This window comes from Anarhichas minor, unplaced genomic scaffold (assembly GCF_050575085.1).
Source record: "Anarhichas minor isolate MPS153535 unplaced genomic scaffold, ASM5057508v1 ptg000121l, whole genome shotgun sequence".
Classification (NCBI taxonomy): Eukaryota; Metazoa; Chordata; class Actinopteri; order Perciformes; family Anarhichadidae; genus Anarhichas; species Anarhichas minor.
In genome coordinates, this window is record NW_027466567.1 from 262,501 (window position 1) to 281,573 (window position 19,073).

Below are 19,073 nucleotides of genomic sequence, written 5' to 3' on the forward strand. Positions count from 1 at the left end.
GGAGCTTACTCATAAACGTATTAGTGTGGATGTACCCAGAGAGAGAGAGAGAGAGAGAGAGAGAGAGAGAGAGAGAGAGAGAGAGAGAGAGAGAGAGAGAGCGAGAGAGCGAGAGTCTAACCTGGAGCTCGAGGCGGTACGGAAGGAGCCGACCAGGCGGCGCTGTGGCAGCGTCCGGCTGAGATCTGGTGGATGTTTTTTCCCTGCAGCACCGTGGCCACCGTTGGCTCTCTGACGTGGTTGGTGTGGCCCAGACCGAGCTGCACGACACAAGGCACGGTGTTCAAAGTCACGTCAATTCATCATTTGTAGTAACGAGAAGTATTTAAACTCGTGGAAGTTTGAATTTACATTCGCCAAATTCTCATTTTCACTGAGCAGAGCCTGAACGCATCACAATTCTTGGGGGGTTCAGTGAGTGTTCAGCAGGTTACCTGTCCCTCCGAGTTGCTGCCCCAGGTGTAAACGTCTCCCGTGGACGAGAGCACCAGAGTGTGTTCAGCTCCGACGGCCACATCCTGGATGTGGACCCCCGACAGAGCCGGCACCTGCTGGGGCCGGTTGTGGTTCCTGGCCCGGCCTTCAGGTAAGCCGATCAGGGGGTCTGCGAACATAATATTTAAATTACATGTCAAACTAAAAGTTTTATACAATTACCTTATTAAGCTACTCAAATGTAACTGTGAAAACAGTATTTATCATTATTTGAGCGACATTTTTTCATCTGATCTGTATTTTCTCAACTCATCATTTACTGAAATATGGAAAATGTCATAAAGCCAAATGTCAGATGTAAAGCTGGAAATATTGAACTAATTTTCTTGAAAAATAAATAAATAACTGTTGATTGATTGATGGTTGCAGTTCTGATCGTTATAATATTATTATCGTAGAGAAGATGATGTAACCGAACCTTGGCCGAAGGTGAAGACTTTGCCGTCTGTGGTTAAAGCCACAGAGAACTGTGTTCCACACGCCACTTTGTTGATGCCGATTCCACACAACACGTCCACTTTCTGAGGAATCAAGAACTCTAAATAAACCTTCATTACATTCACCTACGTGGTTATTTTACAGCTAGAGTGAAGCAGCGGGCCTCCTAACAGTTCTGAACTCTTTCCATGTGAACAGACCTGAGGCGACGACTTGGCCGTGGAATTGCCGAGTCCCAGTTTTCCGTAGTCTCCGTCACCAAAAGCCCAAACCATCATCCCGTCGGCGGAGACGACTAAAGTGTGGTTCAAACCACAAGCCACCTGAGGAGGGGAGCACACGGCAACATGAACTCATCGAACGTGGGTTTTTAAGGAAACCTTCTAAATGTTTCAGCTGTCAGAACACAGGAACACAAATGTGAACGCGTGGCATTCAAACTGAGCGTCAGGAAACAGGAAAAAAGACTGTTAAATAAACGATTTAGCCCTCGGTAAGTTCTAGTGGTGCAACGGACCATCGTAGATCACCGATCCGTACGGATCCATCCTCTTCAATTACACAGTCCAACGTCAACCATCACAGTTTAAATAAAGTTCTACTGACGATGGTTCTCCTCCAATATTCAGTCAAACATGTGATCATGATGTCATCGATCTCTGATCTCTGATAATGTTACAACAGGAGGAGAGCTAGTAACCGTGGTGTTTCACAACAACAACAGATATTAGAGATGAATTATGAGCTGTTTACACCAGCTCTAATAATAGATCATCAAAACCACTGATGACAACATTTGTTTTAATCAATAAAAATACAATATTTTATTTACTTATCATTTGAATTGTGTTTTTATGAAGAAAAAACAAAAACTATAAATTACAAATACAAAGTAAAAGGACAACATTTAGAATTCTTGATAGTTTACAGACTTATAATATAATATAATACTCTGGTGCTCTAATCAAACAACAAAGGGCTCTGTGTCTGTTAATATGGATCATCAATGATCAATAATTAGTATCGGCGGCAAAAAAACATGACCAGCGATCTCTAAAAGTTACTTTAAATTTGCTCCTTTTTTCTGTTGTGCTGATCCGACCCGTGACTCTGACCCGTGACTCTGACCCGTGCCTCTGACCCGTGACTCTGACCCGTGACTCTGACCCGTGCCTCTGACCCGTGCCTCTGACCCGTGACTCTGACCCGTGACTCTGACCCGTGACTCTGACCCGTGCCTCTGACCCGTGCCTCTGACCCGTGCCTCTGACCCGTGACTCTGACCCGTGCCTCTGACCCGTGACTCTGACCCGTGACTCTGACCCGTGCCTCTGACCCGTGCCTCTGACCCGTGACTCTGACCCGAACCGTTTCGAGACCCGTTGCACCTCTAGTCAGTTCTATCACTCCTCTGTCCTACCTGTCCCACTTGGTATCCCTCCAGAGCGGTGACCTTCTCCGGAAGCTTCTTGTTCGAGGTGTTTCCCAAACCCAGTTGTCCGTAATCACCGTTTCCAAATGTGAAAAGCTTCCCGTCGGCTGTTACCACCGCCGAGTGTTTGAACCCACAGGACATCTAAAACAAAAGATCAAAGTGAAGCAGATTGTGAAAGCACCCGAGCACCAAACATCCTTATCGGGTTCATTAGAACTCAGACTGACCTGCACCACCTCCTCTCCCTGCAGCGCTTCGATCTGCCTCGGGCGGCGCTGGCGGTCGCTGTTCCCGTGGCCCAGCTTGCCGTAGTCTCCGTCCCCCCAGCTGAACACCTCGCCGCTCTCTGTCAGGGCCATGGAGTGACCGTTGCTGCCGCACGACGTCACCAGCTGAGTCACAACGAACCCTGAAGGGGCAGAGAGACGACCGCGGAGTCAGAATGACGTTACTGAAGTAAGAAACTACAATAAAGATGTCTCATCACTGCTTTGAGTTATTTCATTATTTCTCTTTCACATCCATCCCTCCACTTCTAATCATGTTACATGTTCTTCTGCTACTGGAGGATGTTTGATTCACGGACTGTATACGAGAAGCCGACGTAGTCGTCCTGGCGTCTCACACTGGCTTGTGGATTGTCGTTGTGAAGTCTCGAGTTTGGCATTTTGGCCGTCGCCATCTTAGTTATTTGCAAACAGAAGTGACACTAGAGGGCGGAGCTAAGTACAACCGAAGGCTGAAGGAGACATTTTTAGACGACCAAAAAGTTACAATTAACTGTCATGAAGTAAAAACACACTGAGACTCGTGAGACGAGAACACCGACAACTGCCTCCCAGACTGGACAACGCTCTGGTAGAGACCTGTCAATCACTGTGTAGCCCCGCCCTAAAGCATCCCCTGCTTTATGGTCTGTTTGACTCTAAATGGACCATAATGTACTAAATGAACATCATGCTGTATTGAAGAAGACTTGAAACTAGAGATTGAGACCATAAACTCATGTTTACAATGTTTACTGAGGTAATAAATCAAGAGAGAAGTAGAGTCATTTTCTCATAGACTCATAGAAAGCTTTCACTGAACATAATGTGTACAAACTAAATGAATATGTACTTTTATCTTTTCAGGTGTCACCTGGACACTCGTTCTCCTCCTCACGTTGTCACTGTTTGTTTGCATGTAGAGATGAACAGTATAAACATATTTACTGTATTTATTCAATGAATGTTGAAGTTATATAGAAATTAAAAAGAAAAATACTGTAAATCTACACAGAAGCTACACGTGTCTTAAATAAATAAAATCTGTGATGGAATGAGATGTTGGGTTAAATATGTGTGTGTGTGTGTGTGTGTGTGTGTGTGTGTGTGTGTGTGTGTGTGTGTCTCGTGTAAGCGGACAGACGGCGGTATCCTGGTGTTTGTTGGACCCACCACGTTTTTACGTTGGCCACCATAGTTCTCTGACACGCTTGTCAAACAGGAGAAGTTTCCGTTGTTTGCAATCTGCAACGTCACCACTAGATGGCCCCAAAGTTAAAACTACGTACGAGACGTTTTACATGAAATACTTTCTCATGCAGTTTGTGTCAGCCGGTGGTTTCTCTACCATCACATGTCTAGAAAACACAGGTTTTAAAATCACTTCTAAACTTTTCATTTAAACTCAAATACAATGCATGTTTATCTGTCGCTGTTTGAAACCCTGAAGTGGAAACTAAAATCATAAATGCATGTGAAATAAATAATGTTCAGAAATCACTTTAAACTTTTGTAAGGAAAATAAAATCTGTGTAAATGTTCAACACATTTGTAGATCTAAAGAAAACGTGTCTTCTCTCACACACTGGAAAATTAAAGCCCACCATTGAGATTCACAGTTAAATTCCCCCGTTCAAAACTATAAGGTTCAACTTTTTCTTTCCGATTTCAGTCATTGTTTGACAACATTATTAAGAAATTCTTTAAATGCTGTTTTCATGTTTGCACTCGCAGCCAAAAATGAAACAGAAATATACTCTTATATATATATTTTATAGCTTTTATGTGTTTTCTATAACAAACTCAACTATATTTGAAAGGCAGGCTGTAACATCAAAAGGATCCTCTCGATGGTGACGTCGTGCCAGTCTGCTCCTGAGAACCTGAAGCAGACAGACAATGAAAAGCAGCTGAAGGGGAACAGAACATTAAAGCTGAGGAGGAAGCAGTAAATCAGCTGCTTTGGTCTGTTTAGTCACAAAAAGATAGAAAACAAATCATCCAGGCGTCGCGTTAATACGTAAATAAGTAATGTTCAGGTTCAGATATTACTTACTGAGTCAACTGAGTCGACATTTACTTAAAATAAACTAGTGCACCTTTACACTTTTCTTTTCATCATCAAATCAAACAAAAGACCAGAAGAAGAAATGTGTTGATGAGTGAAGCTGATTGATGTGTTTTAATGGAGCTCTGTGGATCAGAGGAAGAACATATATCAGGTTGTGATACACACAATACTTGTTATTAGATAATTTCACTGTCGGTTTCTGGATTTGTTAACAACAACAAGATATTTATCACCAGACTTTTCCCCTCAAAACTGCATTCATTCATGTTTCTGTCCACTAGGTGGCAGACAAACATCAAGACAAACAAGCTTCCACCACGTTATTGTGTAACTCTGTGAGTTCATCGTGACCTCTTTTCACATTACACAAGGCCACTTTAATCAATGTTCCCATCAAACATATGGATTAATGAGAAGCCTCATTTAGTCTCATTCAGGGTCAACACAGCTCTCCACAGTGACGTAAACATTAACAAGCATCAAACAGGGATTCCACTTTAAACAGCACAAAGAGCAGCGGCCTGTAAAGAGAATCGTGTGGATGTTTGGATCGGTTTAATATGTCACTAGTTTTACATATGTGAGAACTTAGACACACACACACACACACACACACACACACACACACACACACACACACACACACACACCAATCAAAAGAAGAATGGCGTGTCTTGACAAACGTATAGCTGCTGTCACGATAAGGCTTGTAAAAGAAAACATATGGAGGAGAAGGGCAGCCAGCCCGGGGACGCGGATCGATCCGGCGGCGCCTTCCAGTCCTCCTCCCTGCTCACCTCTGTCAGGTTGCAGTTCCTGGCGGGTTGCTTTGGCCTCGGCACCGTGGGCGCCGGAGGCCTGAAGAGGGAGAGCGTGCAGCTGCATCACTACCAGGTACGTGTGAGCCTCATCAACTGCTGATACTGATGAGCATCGATAGTCAAGTGACAGTTCAGTTTAACTCAAACTTGTAATGCTGCAACATTTTTTGCTGCTTTGATACAAATGGAAAGCTTGCACAGAAGATGTCAAATGTAACTTGATTTACTCAGATTTAAGAGTTGTTGGATACACAGAATTTGGTGGTCGTGACTCTGCATGCACAGCGAAGCACCAATCACAATTACTCTCATCAATTTATCAAACAACCAAAGCAGGAAAAAAGAGAAACACTGAAACAAAAAATTTGATTTCAAAAGTGAGAAAATATTTCTGCTGCAGAAAGGATGATGTTGAAGAAACGGGTACTTTGTTGTCATCTGGTGAAAATTATTTTTATATCACAAAAAAAATAAAAAATTCCCAAAGTCAGTTTTCAGCATATACATAGTTTATATGAAGTGGACGTAGTCATCATGACGTCACCCGTTGGTTTGTGGACTGATGTTTTGAAGACTCGAGTCGGGCGATTTCGCCGTCGCCCCTAAAGCATCCCCTGCTTTATGGTCCGTTTGACTCTAAATGGACCATAATCTACTAAATGAACATCATGCTGTATTGAAGAAGACTTGAAACTAGAGATTGAGACCATAAACTCATGTTTACAATGTTTACTGAGGTAATAAATCAAGAGAGAAGTAGAGTCATTTTCTCATAGACGTCTATACAACCAGAGGAGTCGCCCCCTGGTGGTCACTAGAGAGAATGCAGCTTTAACACATGAAGCATCGGCTTCACTCAGCAGAACCGGAGGTTGGCGCCTGGTTGTCAGTAATGTCGTGCAGCCTGAGTAGTGACCATATTAACTGTGTGTTTACATCTTTCTCTTTTGCAGGATGGTGTAAAAGCAACGAAGAGGAGCCTCCAGATGGAAATCCAGACAGCTGTTCATAAGATCTACCAGCAACTGTCTGTCACCCTGGAGAGAGCACTGCAGGCAAACAAGCACCACATAGGTAAGAGAGACGACTGCTGCACGACCTCAGCAGTGGAGCCTCCATCATTTATCAGGATCAAATTATTCAGGTTGTAGAATATACGAATTAAAGACATTGAACATTAACTTTTTTTTGTCGTACCTGCGATCTGCTCTCACTTGTTCATTCAAAGTGCAGGACAACTTTCAAAAGTAGTTAATTGGGCTTGTTTTACATTTACATTACTTCGGGGAAGGTTTTTGACGGGGGCCATGATGGAACACGCCCCCTCAGTTTGGCCTTGATGCCCCGCCCACATTGCCTCAGCCTCTTTCCCGTCAATCAATTTTTTACAGATTCTATTTCAGCATCCTTGAGATTCTGAATACTTATTGAATGCTAAGTGAAACACTGGGCACACAACCAGAGTAGAAGAAGAAGTGTGAGCGTTCTCCTGCTAACAGACTCTGTATGTAAATAATTATGAGGATGAATGTTTAAAAATAAAAAAATAAAACACACCCACAAGTCTTCGATCCACGTCGTTCACAACTGGATTTATAACAGAATATTAACTTTGTCTGCAGGCAACAGACAAAGTAGGAAATAATAACAACAAACGCAAACAGACAAAAAATAAACCTTTTAACTACGCAGATAAATTAATCCGCTCAATTCAACAAAACCTTCCACAACTGAAACGTAAATGACGATTAATTATTCTATGAAATAAAAAGTTTTTATTTATTTATTTCACTGATAGTTATGTATCCGAGTTAAAATGATCTTTTACTTTTGGGTTAAATTCAGTATTTCTGTCGACCTGAAATCATCGTGCCGTCATTAAATTGACGACACCGACGGCAGAGCGGCTCCTGAAATGATGAATTTCCAGGCTTCGCTTTATTAACAGCCTGTTTGATTATTTTATCTCTTTCTCTCGACCTCTTCTCCGTCCTAGAAGCCCAGCAGCGCCTCCTGCTGGTCACCGTCTTTGCGCTGAGCGTCCGCTACCAGCCGGTGGACGTGTCCCTGGCCATCTCCAGCGGGCTGCTCAGCGTGCTGTCTCAGCTCTGCGGGACGGAGACGATGCTGGGCCAGCCGCTCCAGCTGCTGCAGAAACCCGGAGTGTCTCAGCTCAGCACCGCCCTCAAGGTGGCCTCCACACGCCTGCTGCAGATACTGGCCATCAGCACCGGGTAAGAGCTTTAGAAACCAGAGGAATGAAATCTGCACTTTGTAAAACCCGAAGATTATATCAACAAACTGTTTTGTCCTTTTGATTCGCAGGACGTACGCGGACAAGTTGAGTCCCAAGGTTGTCCAGTCGCTGCTGGATCTGCTCTGCAGTCAGCTGAAGAACCTGCTGTCCGAGGCGGGAGTCAGTCTTCTCTCTTCTGGAAAAGACCAAGAGGACAGCAAACAGGAGGACGGAGCAGACTCTGAAAAGAAAGACTTCAGAGGTGATGAAGGAGTTTTTATAATGCATGGTTAATATATGGTTAATACATGGTTAATACACGGTTAATACATGGTTAATACACGGATAACACACGGATAACACACGGATAACACACGGATAATACATACTGGTTTTCATCAACAGAAGCTATGATCAAACACTGTTGTTGACAATAGTATTTCCATTAACTAACTAAAATATAAAACTAATTTAACCTTGTTGGCAAGAATGATTTGGACGTAGACGCAACGTATATGTCTCTGGTAGCGACCTGTCAATCACCGTGTAGCCCCGCCCTAAAGCATCCCCTGCTTTATGGTCTGTTTGACTCTAAATGGACCATAATGTACTAAATGAACATCATGCTGTATTGAAGAAGACTTGAAACTAGAGATTGAGACCATAAACTCATGTTTACAATGTTTACTGAGGTAATAAATCAAGAGAGAAGTAGAGTCATTTTCTCATAGACTTCTATACAACCAGAGGAGTCGCCCCCTGGTGGACACTAGAGAGAATGCAGCTTTAACACATGAAGCATCGGCTTCACTTTTCAGAACCGGAGGTTGCCGCCTCGTTCCAACACAACAGGTCTTTTTCTGTTGGTTGCTGGCTGAGCATTACTTTGCATTGCAGCCGGACCAATCAGCGTCCTGTGAGGAGCTACTGGCGTGGTTTAGGTGTGTGTGTGTGTGTGTGTGTGTGTGTGGTGACACGGAGAGGCGACTGTTCGTTCTAATGGCGGCTCCTGAAGAGGTTAGCGTAGATGCTGCAATAGCATCAGTTATATCTTCATTGAAAGAAGAGCACGGAAAAGACGTGTTCGCTCTTCTCCCGACTCGCTTCAGTAGGAGTTTGATTGACAGATGGTTCATCCTGCTATATATTTATTCCTTCCTTTTTTAATGATGGCTTCTCAGATGGAACAAACCACCTGGTGTCCTTTCTGTGGAGCTTCATAAAAATGAAGAGTGTTTTCTATTTGTTTACTTTTCTTCAGTGTTTTGAAAAATATGATATGGATGTGAGTGAAGCAGGTAAGAATCTTTACCCACAAATTAAATGTAATTATTGTGACATACTGCACTGTAAAAAGGTAAAATACTGGCAGCTGTGGTTGCCAGTACTTGCCAGTACACTACAGTTGACATTTCATGTTTTTTAAAAGTGCTTTAACAACGAAGCAGCAAAAACAAGACAGTAATAACAATAACAGAAAGCTCAGTGAGACAGTCAATACAAATAAACTAATATATATATATATATATATATATATATATATATATATATATATATAACATATAACATGTTTATATAACATATATATAAACATGTTTATTACTGTAGGTACACCTAGCTTGATTTAATGTAGTCTAATACAACAGTCCTGCAATAAATCCTTCCTTCATGAAGGTTTTAATGTGCAGATTTTGCTGTTGAATTGTTTTTTATTAAACTAAAAGATGTCTAGTATGTTTTCTTCCCCATTTCTATCAATGACTAATATAGACAATGTGTTCTGCGTCTACAAAGTTCATTGTTTAGCCAATTTAAGGCTACGACTTGGTTAAGGTTGAGTCAGGGCTAAAACTTTATACAGATAACTGTAACTTTATAAGCAACAATCAAAGTTAAAGTTTTGGGGAAAAGAAACACCTTTAGTTACCTGAGGATTGTGTGGGTGTGGTTTAACTAGATTTACAGAAACGTTGCATCACCTTTTTTCAACGAAGCCCCATCTTCATTCCAGTAAGAATTAAAAAAAGATAAATGACCAAATCTGTTGTAACTTTTGAAATTGCGTCTTCTTGAAGGACTCCATTGCGTATATGTTTTCAGAGCCTTTGAGACAAAGTCAAAGGTTGGGGTTTGGTAAGTAACAGTTAATAACCATTTGATTACCATCATCTACGTCAGCGACACATTTAGCCTGCAAACAGGTTGGACTGGTTAGAGAATGTTATGAATGAAGTAAGGAGGCTGTGACAGTAAATCAGACACACACTCTCAGGAACAGACGGAGAGAATGAAGAGTGTTTTCTATTTGTTTACTTTTCTTCAGTGTTTTGAAAAATATGATATGGATGTGAGTGAAGCAGGTAAGAATCTTTACCCACAAATTAAATGTAATTATTGTGACATACTGCACTGTAAAAAGGTAAAATACTGGCAGCTGTGGTTGCCAGTACTTCAATGTGAAAAATTAACAATGTATAAAGCATCACGGTATGGTGGTTTCTTTGCAACCGTAGATTTCACAGTTGAGAACTGTTTTTTGACAGTGACAAACAGTTTTTGTTGTTTTTTACAAATTTTGAATGAAAAAAATACAGGGCTGGCTCTTAAATGTATAATAAGTTATATTTCCGTTGCCAGCACAATGGTCCGTATATTTAACAGTAACCAAATGTATTTTTCTTAAATTATAAATGCAAAAATGATGGTATTGATTGTTGTTCATATTACAGTGTATTTCTGTAATCAGTACAATGTTTAGTACAATTAACAATGACTAAATGTATTTTTTTCCAAGAAATAAATGCAGAAATTATTGTTTGGGCTGATACACATTTACGGTGTTTCACTGTCATAGAAACTGAATTTAACCTGTTTTAGAATTAACGATCTCTTACTGTAGTGATTTGCAGACATTTGTTACAGTGTGGTTGGAGTTCTCACCGGGCTTGTGTTTGTAAAGGTTTACCCTAAAACATGAATGTGTCTGAGGAGAAAGAGCACGGCGTCTCTGCCTCTGAGCAACATGACAGCCGGACTAGAGACAGGAGGTGAGATGCACTTTTCTCTCTGTTTATGACTGTTTGTCTTCTCAGGGCTGTAAAATGTAACTTGTACTCTCTATGTTGTGTTGAAGCCCAGTGAAGCAGGAGAGACCAGAGTCATATGGACCCAGCTGTTTGTCCATGAAGAGTGGCCGGTCTATTAGTGAACCTCCAGAATTCAAGAATGGAGGGCCGATTGTTGAGCCAAGGTAAGAATTTAAAGTTTGTTATCGCAGTTGACCTGTATTATAGCTGATTTAAAGTGAGCACAGAGAAACTTTCTGCTTCTGCAGATTCATGTGAACAGCCTCTTAGTGTTAAACTGTGCTCATTTATCATTCTGCACAGTGAAGCTTTTTGTAAATTTTGGTCTATTTTGTTTCCATAACTCGTCTTCTTTCAGACTAGTGGAAAGAAAACATCCATAATAAACATTCAGTTAATTTTACCACATTCACCTGTAGTCCTAAATTTGACTGTATTAAATTCAAACCTGACTTTATCCAATGTTCACTTTTCTGTTCTGGAAATTAGCAAATTAGCACAAATTTGATGAGATAAATCCTCATTTGTACATTATAACATACATTTTCAGACAGCTTTAATACAAACAAATCTACTGGGGAAGCTTCATGGTAATCCATCTATTAGTTCAAATGTTTTAATAACTTATAATAAGCACTTCATCCTGCTGGTAACAACATACCTAATTGTTAAGTAGGCAGTGTGCAGTACATACAGTACGAGGATGTAACATGAAGTACGATTTCGAACACAACACCTGCATTCCTACCTGAGGTGACTTCAACAAAGCCGTATTATTTTAGTCGTCAGTTACTGGAAGGTACCTGCTGTCGGTCAACATTCTTCAGAAAAAACGAACGTTCATTTCCTCCAACAATTCAAAGTACGGGTTAATCGTCTTTTGCAAAGGTTGAGTGGGGGGAGATAATGGATGGATTTGTCAGGTGGACTGAAGATTGCAGACTTTAAAAAATTGAAATCAAATGTTTTTCACTCAAGACATCCACAAATACACAGCAGAATACAACACATCTGTGTGTGTGTGTGTGTGTGTGTGTGTGTGTGTGTGTGTGTGTGTGTGTGTGTGTGTGTGTGTATGTGTGTGCGTGTGCGTGTGTATGTGTGTGAAATGACCTCATGTTTTCTGGGTCTGCAGACCTCACCGGAAGAGGTCAGAGGTTCTCAGTGAACGGCCTGACCTGAAGCACCATCAAAACCTGGTCTCTGTTTTCATGGTATGGAAAAGCACAAAAGCACTTTTTACTTTTACTTTTCAAACATTGAACCTTTGTGTTCGGAAATTGTACGCTCTGATTTTATATGAACATTTCTGTGTTTCTGTCGGATTTAAATACACACTTTCAACATTTTCAAGATCAACTAAAGAAGACTGAACTTCCTTTGTTCGTCTTTCTTTAGCACTGTCACTCAAAGGCATCCTCTGCCTGGAAAGCACCATGCAATCCAACCTGTTAAATCACATCGTGACAATCAGATACTGGTCACAAATTGGCTGAGCTGCAAGTTGATTATGTGCTAATGTGATACGGTTCATAGCGGTTGTGAAAAGCAGGTGTCACATGATGTGGCAGCTGTATTCATTCTCTATCAGCTGATAAACAACAGTAGGTATTTGGGCTGCAGTCAGTGCAGCAGTTGCAATAATAAAAAACATTTATATTTATTTAATAATATTTTTTGCTCACTTGGGCCTGAGGAACAAGCTTTGAGAAGGTGATGATGGTGAACTTGTTCGCAAACATTTGCTTTTTTACGGAGCATCATGATCTTTCATTTTTGAGTTGAGTTTATTTCCACCTGGTGAATGTAAGTTCAATCATCACTCTCTTTTAGCTCTGTTTTTGGTCTCAACCTATCTTATACAGCTGCCTCCTACAGCCAGAAGACAAAGCTATAATAGCAGTGAAAGTGAACTAAAGCAGTTCATTTGTGTTGTAAAACCAAAACAATGAAATGAAGGACACTGTGAAAGTTCTGCATGGTACCAAAGAAATCCAGGGCTGAATTTAGATTTGCATTAATTGACCCTTTGCTAAATCCCGCCCCTAAAACAAATACTGGCCAATCATAGCGTAGCATCGTCCAGCTCTGACAACTATCCGTCTCTGCTCCATTAACTCTCATCAATGGTTTCAGATGTTCTTCATGTTCAGGCTGGTTTGGTGGATTTGGAGCTCTTCGTGGTTAAACGTTGTGTAATAGTGATACTCGTTACCTGGAGAGGTTGGGAGGAGATACACGTTTATAAAACGTTACGTTTCTACGTAAAAACCTGTGGAGCTAACATAGTATGGTAGCACATCAATAACTAGCATTAGCACTTCTAAGCTTATTTTCTGTGATCAGTGTAGCATTACAGCAGGCTAACTAGAGAGCTATCCGCTTTAGCTAGCTAGCAGGCTAGCTTGTTAATTCCAACATGCTTTAATGCTATATTGATGGTCTTCATGTTATAGTTTTTAGATGAGTCGGCTATCAGCAGAGCCAGGTGGATATGATGTTTATTTCCATCATTGTGAGAACATTTTAAATGGTACTTTTTACTCTTTCAGCTTCTTGAAGAAAACATTGTGACTTTTGTCAAGGACGAGCTCAAGAAGTTCAAGAAAGTTCTGGGTCCAGAAGAGGGGCTGAAAGAAGATGATGACGTTATGGGTGGTGAAGATGACGAGCAAAGAAACAGCAACAGACATGCAGTTCTGAAACTCGCACTGAACTTCCTGAGGAACATGAAGCAGAAGCAGCTGGCTGACTCTCTGCAGAGCAGTAAGATGCTTTTATAGAATTACATACCGCTTCTGGAAATATGTACTTTTTCTATTAGATCTATTGAACTCCAGATCTGAACCAACATTAGCCTAATGTCTGAATAATTTGTTCAAAATGTGAGGTTGGTGAGTAGTTTTCACTATGCATAATTATTGCAGATTAAGGTAATTTGTGTGTTGAGAAATGTATGCATTCGTCAAAAGGTGTAATTTTACATATTTACTGCAACATCCATTGACCATCTTTCCTGTTACTTCCTCAGAAACTCATGCTGCGATTTGCCAACGTAAACTAAAGTCTAAACTGAAGAACAAGTTTCAGTGTTTGTTTGAAGGAATTGCCAAAGCAGGAAACCCAACACTTCTAAATCAGATCTACACCGAACTCTACATCACAGAGGGAGGGAGTGGAGAGGTCAACGATCAACATGAGCTCAGACAGATAGAAGCAGCATCCCGAAAAACGGCAGGTTCAGAAAGAACAATCGGATGTGGGGATATATTTAAACCTTTACCCGGAAGAGATGAACCAGTCAGAACTCTGGTGACAAAGGGAGTGGCCGGCATTGGGAAAACAGTCCTAACGCAGAAGTACATCCTGGACTGGGCTGAAGACAAAGACAACAACAGTATACAGTTCATCTTTCCATTCTCTTTCCGAGAGCTAAACCTGCTGAAAGCAAAAGAATACAGTTTGGTGGAACTTCTTCATCAACTCTTTACTGAAACCAAAGAAGCAGGAATCTGCAGATTTGAAAAGTTCCAGGTTCTGTTCATCTTTGACGGTCTGGACGAGTGTCGACCTCCTCTGGACTTCCACAGCAACAAGATCCTAACTGACGTTACAGAGTCAACTTCAGTCGAAGTGCTGCTGACAAACCTCATTAGAGGTAAACTGCTTCCCTCTGCTCGCCTCTGGATAACCACAAGACCTGCAGCAGCCAATCAGATCCCTCCTGAATGCATTGATATGGTGACAGAGGTGAGAGGGTTCAGTGACCCACAGAAGGAGGAGTACTTCAGAAAGAGATTCAGAGACAATGAGCACGGCGGCAGAATCATCTCCCACATCGAGGAGTCACGAAGCCTCGCAGAACATACGTGCCTCAGCTGTGTTTTGTTTTGCTTCCGGGGTCAGGCGCTGACCCGGAAACTAAACAGACAGACAGACCGGTGTCTCCACCGAAATCTTTATATTTACCACAATTTAAGCTTCTGCATTTTCCAAATGCACTAGTATTATTGTTCGGTTTATAAGCCTCGTACCGAACGGTTTAATACGAATACGTGATGTTACACACCTAGAAACAAATAACCGTAGCTGTGGCGCCATCCTGAGGTTATTAGGTGGTAAGACGGCACATACATTATAATGTGTTATGATTGTGCTTATAAAGCATTAAAGACATGAATTTCATATATGAAAGACATGGTGATGATGAAAGAGATGATGATTTATTATTTTACAGTGATAAACGTAAGCATTTTTAACCAATAAATAATTTGTATCAACTCATTTATCAGAAAGTAAAAATAAAGTAAAAATATCTGCTGGTAAACTGAAGTAAAAACATAAAAAAAACTGACTATGATCTCTAATATGAACGTGTCTGTTTATGTTAACTCTTGTGGACACAAACGACTGATCTGATGACTGCAGAGAATGATGGACATTTATTGAGCAACAGTGAAAAGGTTTACACGTGCACAGTAACAGAGCGAGCTAACTGGCCGTCTCTGCATCTTTCAGACTTCCACTAATCTGGCGGTGGTGGAACTGAGACAGGGAGGGGCGCTCTCAGTTTGGGAGAGGAGCAGCAGGAGTCGGTGGCGAATGTGCAGGATGTGGAGGAGGACAAAGCATCTCTGGTACACAGCTCTGGTAGAAGGGATCGTCCTCATCGGCTCTCTATCAGCTCCTTGTGGATCTGGATGTGAAGTCCAACAGGGTCTGGAGGAAACCACAAAGAACATGTGTTGTATTGAAATAACACGCATCACCAACCCTCCATTAAAAAAAATCAGATGAGCTGAAGAAGCTACAGCTACACACTGAGACACTACCAAATATCTCACACTGCTGAACATCTGGCTGATCAACTCTACCTTGAGTTGAGGAGGAAGAAGAGCGCTCTCTGGTCCATGAAGTTCAGCATCACAGTCAGTCAATGTGTGGAAATAGCTGTGAGGAGAAGAAGGATGTAAACAGAAAGGCAGCTTTACTTCTTCAGCCCAGACATGTTATTATGACACAGCTATGTTTCTGTTTGTTATCTGAGAGGTGATATTTACGAGTGTGTCTCTGGTCCTTGCTGTTCCTCTATGGTCTTCACATGGCAATAGGAGAGGAGGCAGCAGTGCAGGTTGATGGAGGAGGCTTCAGGTGGAGCTAGAGTCATCTGGCAGCGTCTTCAGGTGGAGGCCGAGGTTGATGGCTGCAGGTGAAGGTTCAGGCGGCAGGTGTCTGCGAGGATCTGCAGGTGGAGGCAGCAGCAGTGATGGTTGTTGGTAGAGCCTGTAATTGGAGAAAACAGATGGATATTCAATTCAATTCAATTCAATTAATTTTTGTATAGCCCAAAATCACAAATTACAAATTTGCCTCAGAGGGCTTTACAATATGTACACATTTGACATCCTCTTGTCCCGGAACCCTCACATCGGAACAGGAAAAACTCTCCCAAAAAAAACCTTTAACGGGGTAAAAAAAGGAAGAGGCCTGTGGGAGAGCAACAGAGGAGGGATCCCTCTCCCATGATGGACATAAGTGCAATAGATGTCATGTGTAGAACAGCATAACAGAATTACAACACATTCAATGAAATTACAACACATTGATTATATCAGATAATAGGCAGACAGCTAAAGGAAAAGCCTAAATTCGGCAAATTCAAAAGTAATGTCGCAAAGCCACACAGCTCTCAGAGTACAAGTCCAAAGAGCTCCCAGTGTTACAGATGTGGTGGTATGCCCCACCCTGAAAACGAGTGCCCTGCTAAGGATGCAGAGTGCCGTTCCTGTGGGAATAAAAGGTCACTACCAGCGTGTGTGCCTTGCTGGTAAAGCCGTGCTTGGTCTTGAGGAAGAGGAGGAGAGTTTTTTTCTCAGCTCTGTGACATCTGATGCTGATCCATGGACTGTTGATATAGACGTTATGGACAAAACTTTCACTTTCAAACTTGACACCGGAGCGGATGTCACTGTTTTAAAACAGTCTGTTTTAAGAGCATTCTTTCCAATGCACAGCAGACTGTGCTCCAGAAGGCAGAGAAGCCTTTACTTGGTCCAGGACGGATTCCTCTAGATGTGTTGGGGTTCACTAGACTGCTGCTGAGGATAGGAGCCAAGCAAACCATGGCAAAGGTCTATGTGGTCAAAAACCTGCGCATGCCATTGCTCAGGTTGCCAGCCATAGTGGCCCTTACTCATTCGTGTTGACAGCATAGACATGGCGACCCTAAAGTCAAGCTACCCCAGGCTATGCAGTGGCCTAGGGGAGGTACAACGTTATGAGATAGAAAGTCTAAATTATCAGATAGAAAGTCAAAGTTATGAGACAGAAAGTTATGAGATAAAAAGTTAAAGATGGATAGAAAGTCTCGAACTTGAAAGATAACAGAATCTATAACTGTAGGATGGTCTTAAAATGCTAAACATTATTAGCCTTGCAGTTCTCTCCTGAACGCTTGGTCACTTGAAAAGAAGGATTTCACATCCTGCTTCGCTCTTCACGTCGTGCTAGCTTTCTCTGGAGTACAGTGCCTTCTAGTGGCTTTAGTGGCAACATCATTGTTCCCACTAGGTCAGTCACTTATAAAACTATTGCTGGAATAAACAAGTGTGCTCACTTTAAAACATATTGGCTGTGCATGAAAACAAAATGCATAACAATGTGACAACACATTGGTGGGCATCACACTCACAACATGTTATCTTTGTGCTAGCTCAAATGCACATGTAGCGCAGACGGACACCAATTCCATACAGCACTAAACAACGAAAATAAACATTATTTTCGGTACAGTACACGCACATTAAATGTTCTCGAACATGAAGGATAACAGAATCTATAACTGTAGGATGGTCTTAAAATGCTAAACATTATTAGCCTTGCAGTTCTCTCCTGAACGCTTGGTCACTTGAAAAGAAGGATTTCACATCCTGCTTCGCTCTTCACGTCGTGCTAGCTTTCTCTGGAGTACAGTGCCTTCTAGTGGCTTTAGTGGCAACATCATTGTTCCCACTAGGTCAGTCACTTATAAAACTATTGCTGGAATAAACAAGTGTACTCACTTTAAAACATATTGGCTGTGCATGAAAACAAAATGCATAACAATGTGACAACACATTGGTGGGCATCACACTCACAACATGTTATCTTTGTGCTAGCTCAAATGCACATGTAGCGCAGACGGACACCAATTCCATACAGCACTAAACAACGAAAATAAACATTATTTTCGGTACAGTACACGCACATTAAATGTTCTCGAACATGAAGGATAACAGAATCTATAACTGTTCGTACTACTCACGGGCTGAGCATGACAATGATGTCAAGTCTGAAGAGAGCCTCTTGCCAGCTGGAGCCGGCAAGACACCAATGGACAAAACTTTCATTTTTGTCCATCCTAGGCAGAGGATCGACTTCAGGAACTTTAGCGTGTTCGATTGGACTAGTTTCAGTTTCCTTGTTGAAGTCGATCCTCTGCCTAGTCCATTCAAGAGACGGAAGAGAATGACTATCACATCAGAAGAGGAGATGAGCAGGGAAATAAGCAGATGGTGGGATGAGTCTGCTGAAAGCGACACCGACTTCAACAAGGAAACTGAAACTAGTCCAATCGAACACGCTAAAGTTCCTGAAGACGATCCTCTGCCTGGTCCATCCAAGAAACGGAAGAGAAAGACTAACAGAGTAGAAGAGGAGAGGAGCTGCAAAAAAAGCAGACGGTGTGATGAGTCTGCTGAAAGCAGCACCGACTTCAACAAGGAAACTGAAACTAGTTCAATCGAACACACTAAAGTTCCTGAAGACGATCCTCTGCCTGGTCCATCCAAGAAACGGAAGAGAAAGACTTACACAGTAGAAGAGGAGAGATAGTTATATGGACTGAGTGAGTCAGACAGACAGTTTTAAGGAAGGAAGTAACCTCTTGAACACTAGCCCTATTTTTAGGCCTCTGCTCGAAAATTGCATACCCATACTAAAGAGAGTGTATTTCTGCAACTACAAGGTCTATTTCAATAATTTTTTGATTGTATAATACAGGTAACACTTGTGAGATGTGCTAATATGTGTATCAGCACAAAAGTTTCAGGTTCGCCTGAAAAAAAGCACTTGTGTCTAAAATATTACTTGAAATAATGCCTAAAAATGTCAATGGCATAGCCACAGTCATAGCACAACAGGTTTTACAGTCTCTAAAACTGAATTGACTTCGATTGAGTGAAGCA

At 41.7% G+C, this 19,073-nt stretch overlaps 3 protein-coding genes across 3 annotated transcripts in view; 2 read left to right on the plus strand and 1 right to left on the minus strand.

The window, feature by feature from the left end:
- LOC142940933 (putative E3 ubiquitin-protein ligase HERC1) overlaps window positions 1–2,786 on the minus strand; it is a 14,416-nt gene extending 11,630 nt beyond the window's left edge. Inside the window, exons 1-6 of the mRNA XM_076083136.1 lie at window positions 2,596–2,786; window positions 2,354–2,509; window positions 1,134–1,256; window positions 914–1,016; window positions 435–604; window positions 122–260 (exon numbers count right to left, since the gene is read on the minus strand). Of these exons, the coding sequence (XP_075939251.1) occupies window positions 122–260; window positions 435–604; window positions 914–1,016; window positions 1,134–1,256; window positions 2,354–2,509; window positions 2,596–2,727 (823 nt within the window). The 5' untranslated portion in view covers window positions 2,728–2,786. The remainder of the gene's footprint in view (window positions 1–121; window positions 261–434; window positions 605–913; window positions 1,017–1,133; window positions 1,257–2,353; window positions 2,510–2,595) is intronic.
- Window positions 2,787–5,428: 2,642 nt separating this feature from the next.
- Window positions 5,429–8,056, plus strand: LOC142940935 (putative E3 ubiquitin-protein ligase HERC1). The gene is made up of 4 exons (XM_076083137.1): window positions 5,429–5,599; window positions 6,480–6,600; window positions 7,523–7,760; window positions 7,852–8,056. The coding sequence occupies exons 1-4, from the start codon at window positions 5,429–5,431 to the stop codon at window positions 8,054–8,056; spliced, it is 735 nt and encodes a 244-aa protein (XP_075939252.1).
- A 2,679-nt stretch (window positions 8,057–10,735) lies between these two features.
- Window positions 10,736–14,761, plus strand: LOC142940936 (protein NLRC3-like). The gene is made up of 6 exons (XM_076083138.1): window positions 10,736–10,809; window positions 10,896–11,012; window positions 11,984–12,062; window positions 13,401–13,614; window positions 13,880–14,717; window positions 14,755–14,761. The coding sequence occupies exons 1-6, from the start codon at window positions 10,736–10,738 to the stop codon at window positions 14,759–14,761; spliced, it is 1,329 nt and encodes a 442-aa protein (XP_075939253.1).
- Window positions 14,762–19,073: the final 4,312 nt, after the last annotated feature.

Coding starts and splice junctions, on each gene's coding strand:
- LOC142940935 (XM_076083137.1), top strand. CDS start 5,429: ATGGAGGAGAAGGGCAGCCAGCCCGGGGACGCGGATCGATCCGGCGGC. Junction 6,601..7,522: donor GGCAAACAAGCACCACATAG/GTAAGAGAGACG, acceptor TCTCCGTCCTAG/AAGCCCAGCAGCGCCTCCTG. Junction 7,761..7,851: donor ATACTGGCCATCAGCACCGG/GTAAGAGCTTTA, acceptor TTTGATTCGCAG/GACGTACGCGGACAAGTTGA.
- LOC142940936 (XM_076083138.1), top strand. CDS start 10,736: ATGAATGTGTCTGAGGAGAAAGAGCACGGCGTCTCTGCCTCTGAGCAA. Junction 10,810..10,895: donor AGCCGGACTAGAGACAGGAG/GTGAGATGCACT, acceptor GTTGTGTTGAAG/CCCAGTGAAGCAGGAGAGAC. Junction 13,615..13,879: donor GGCTGACTCTCTGCAGAGCA/GTAAGATGCTTT, acceptor TTACTTCCTCAG/AAACTCATGCTGCGATTTGC.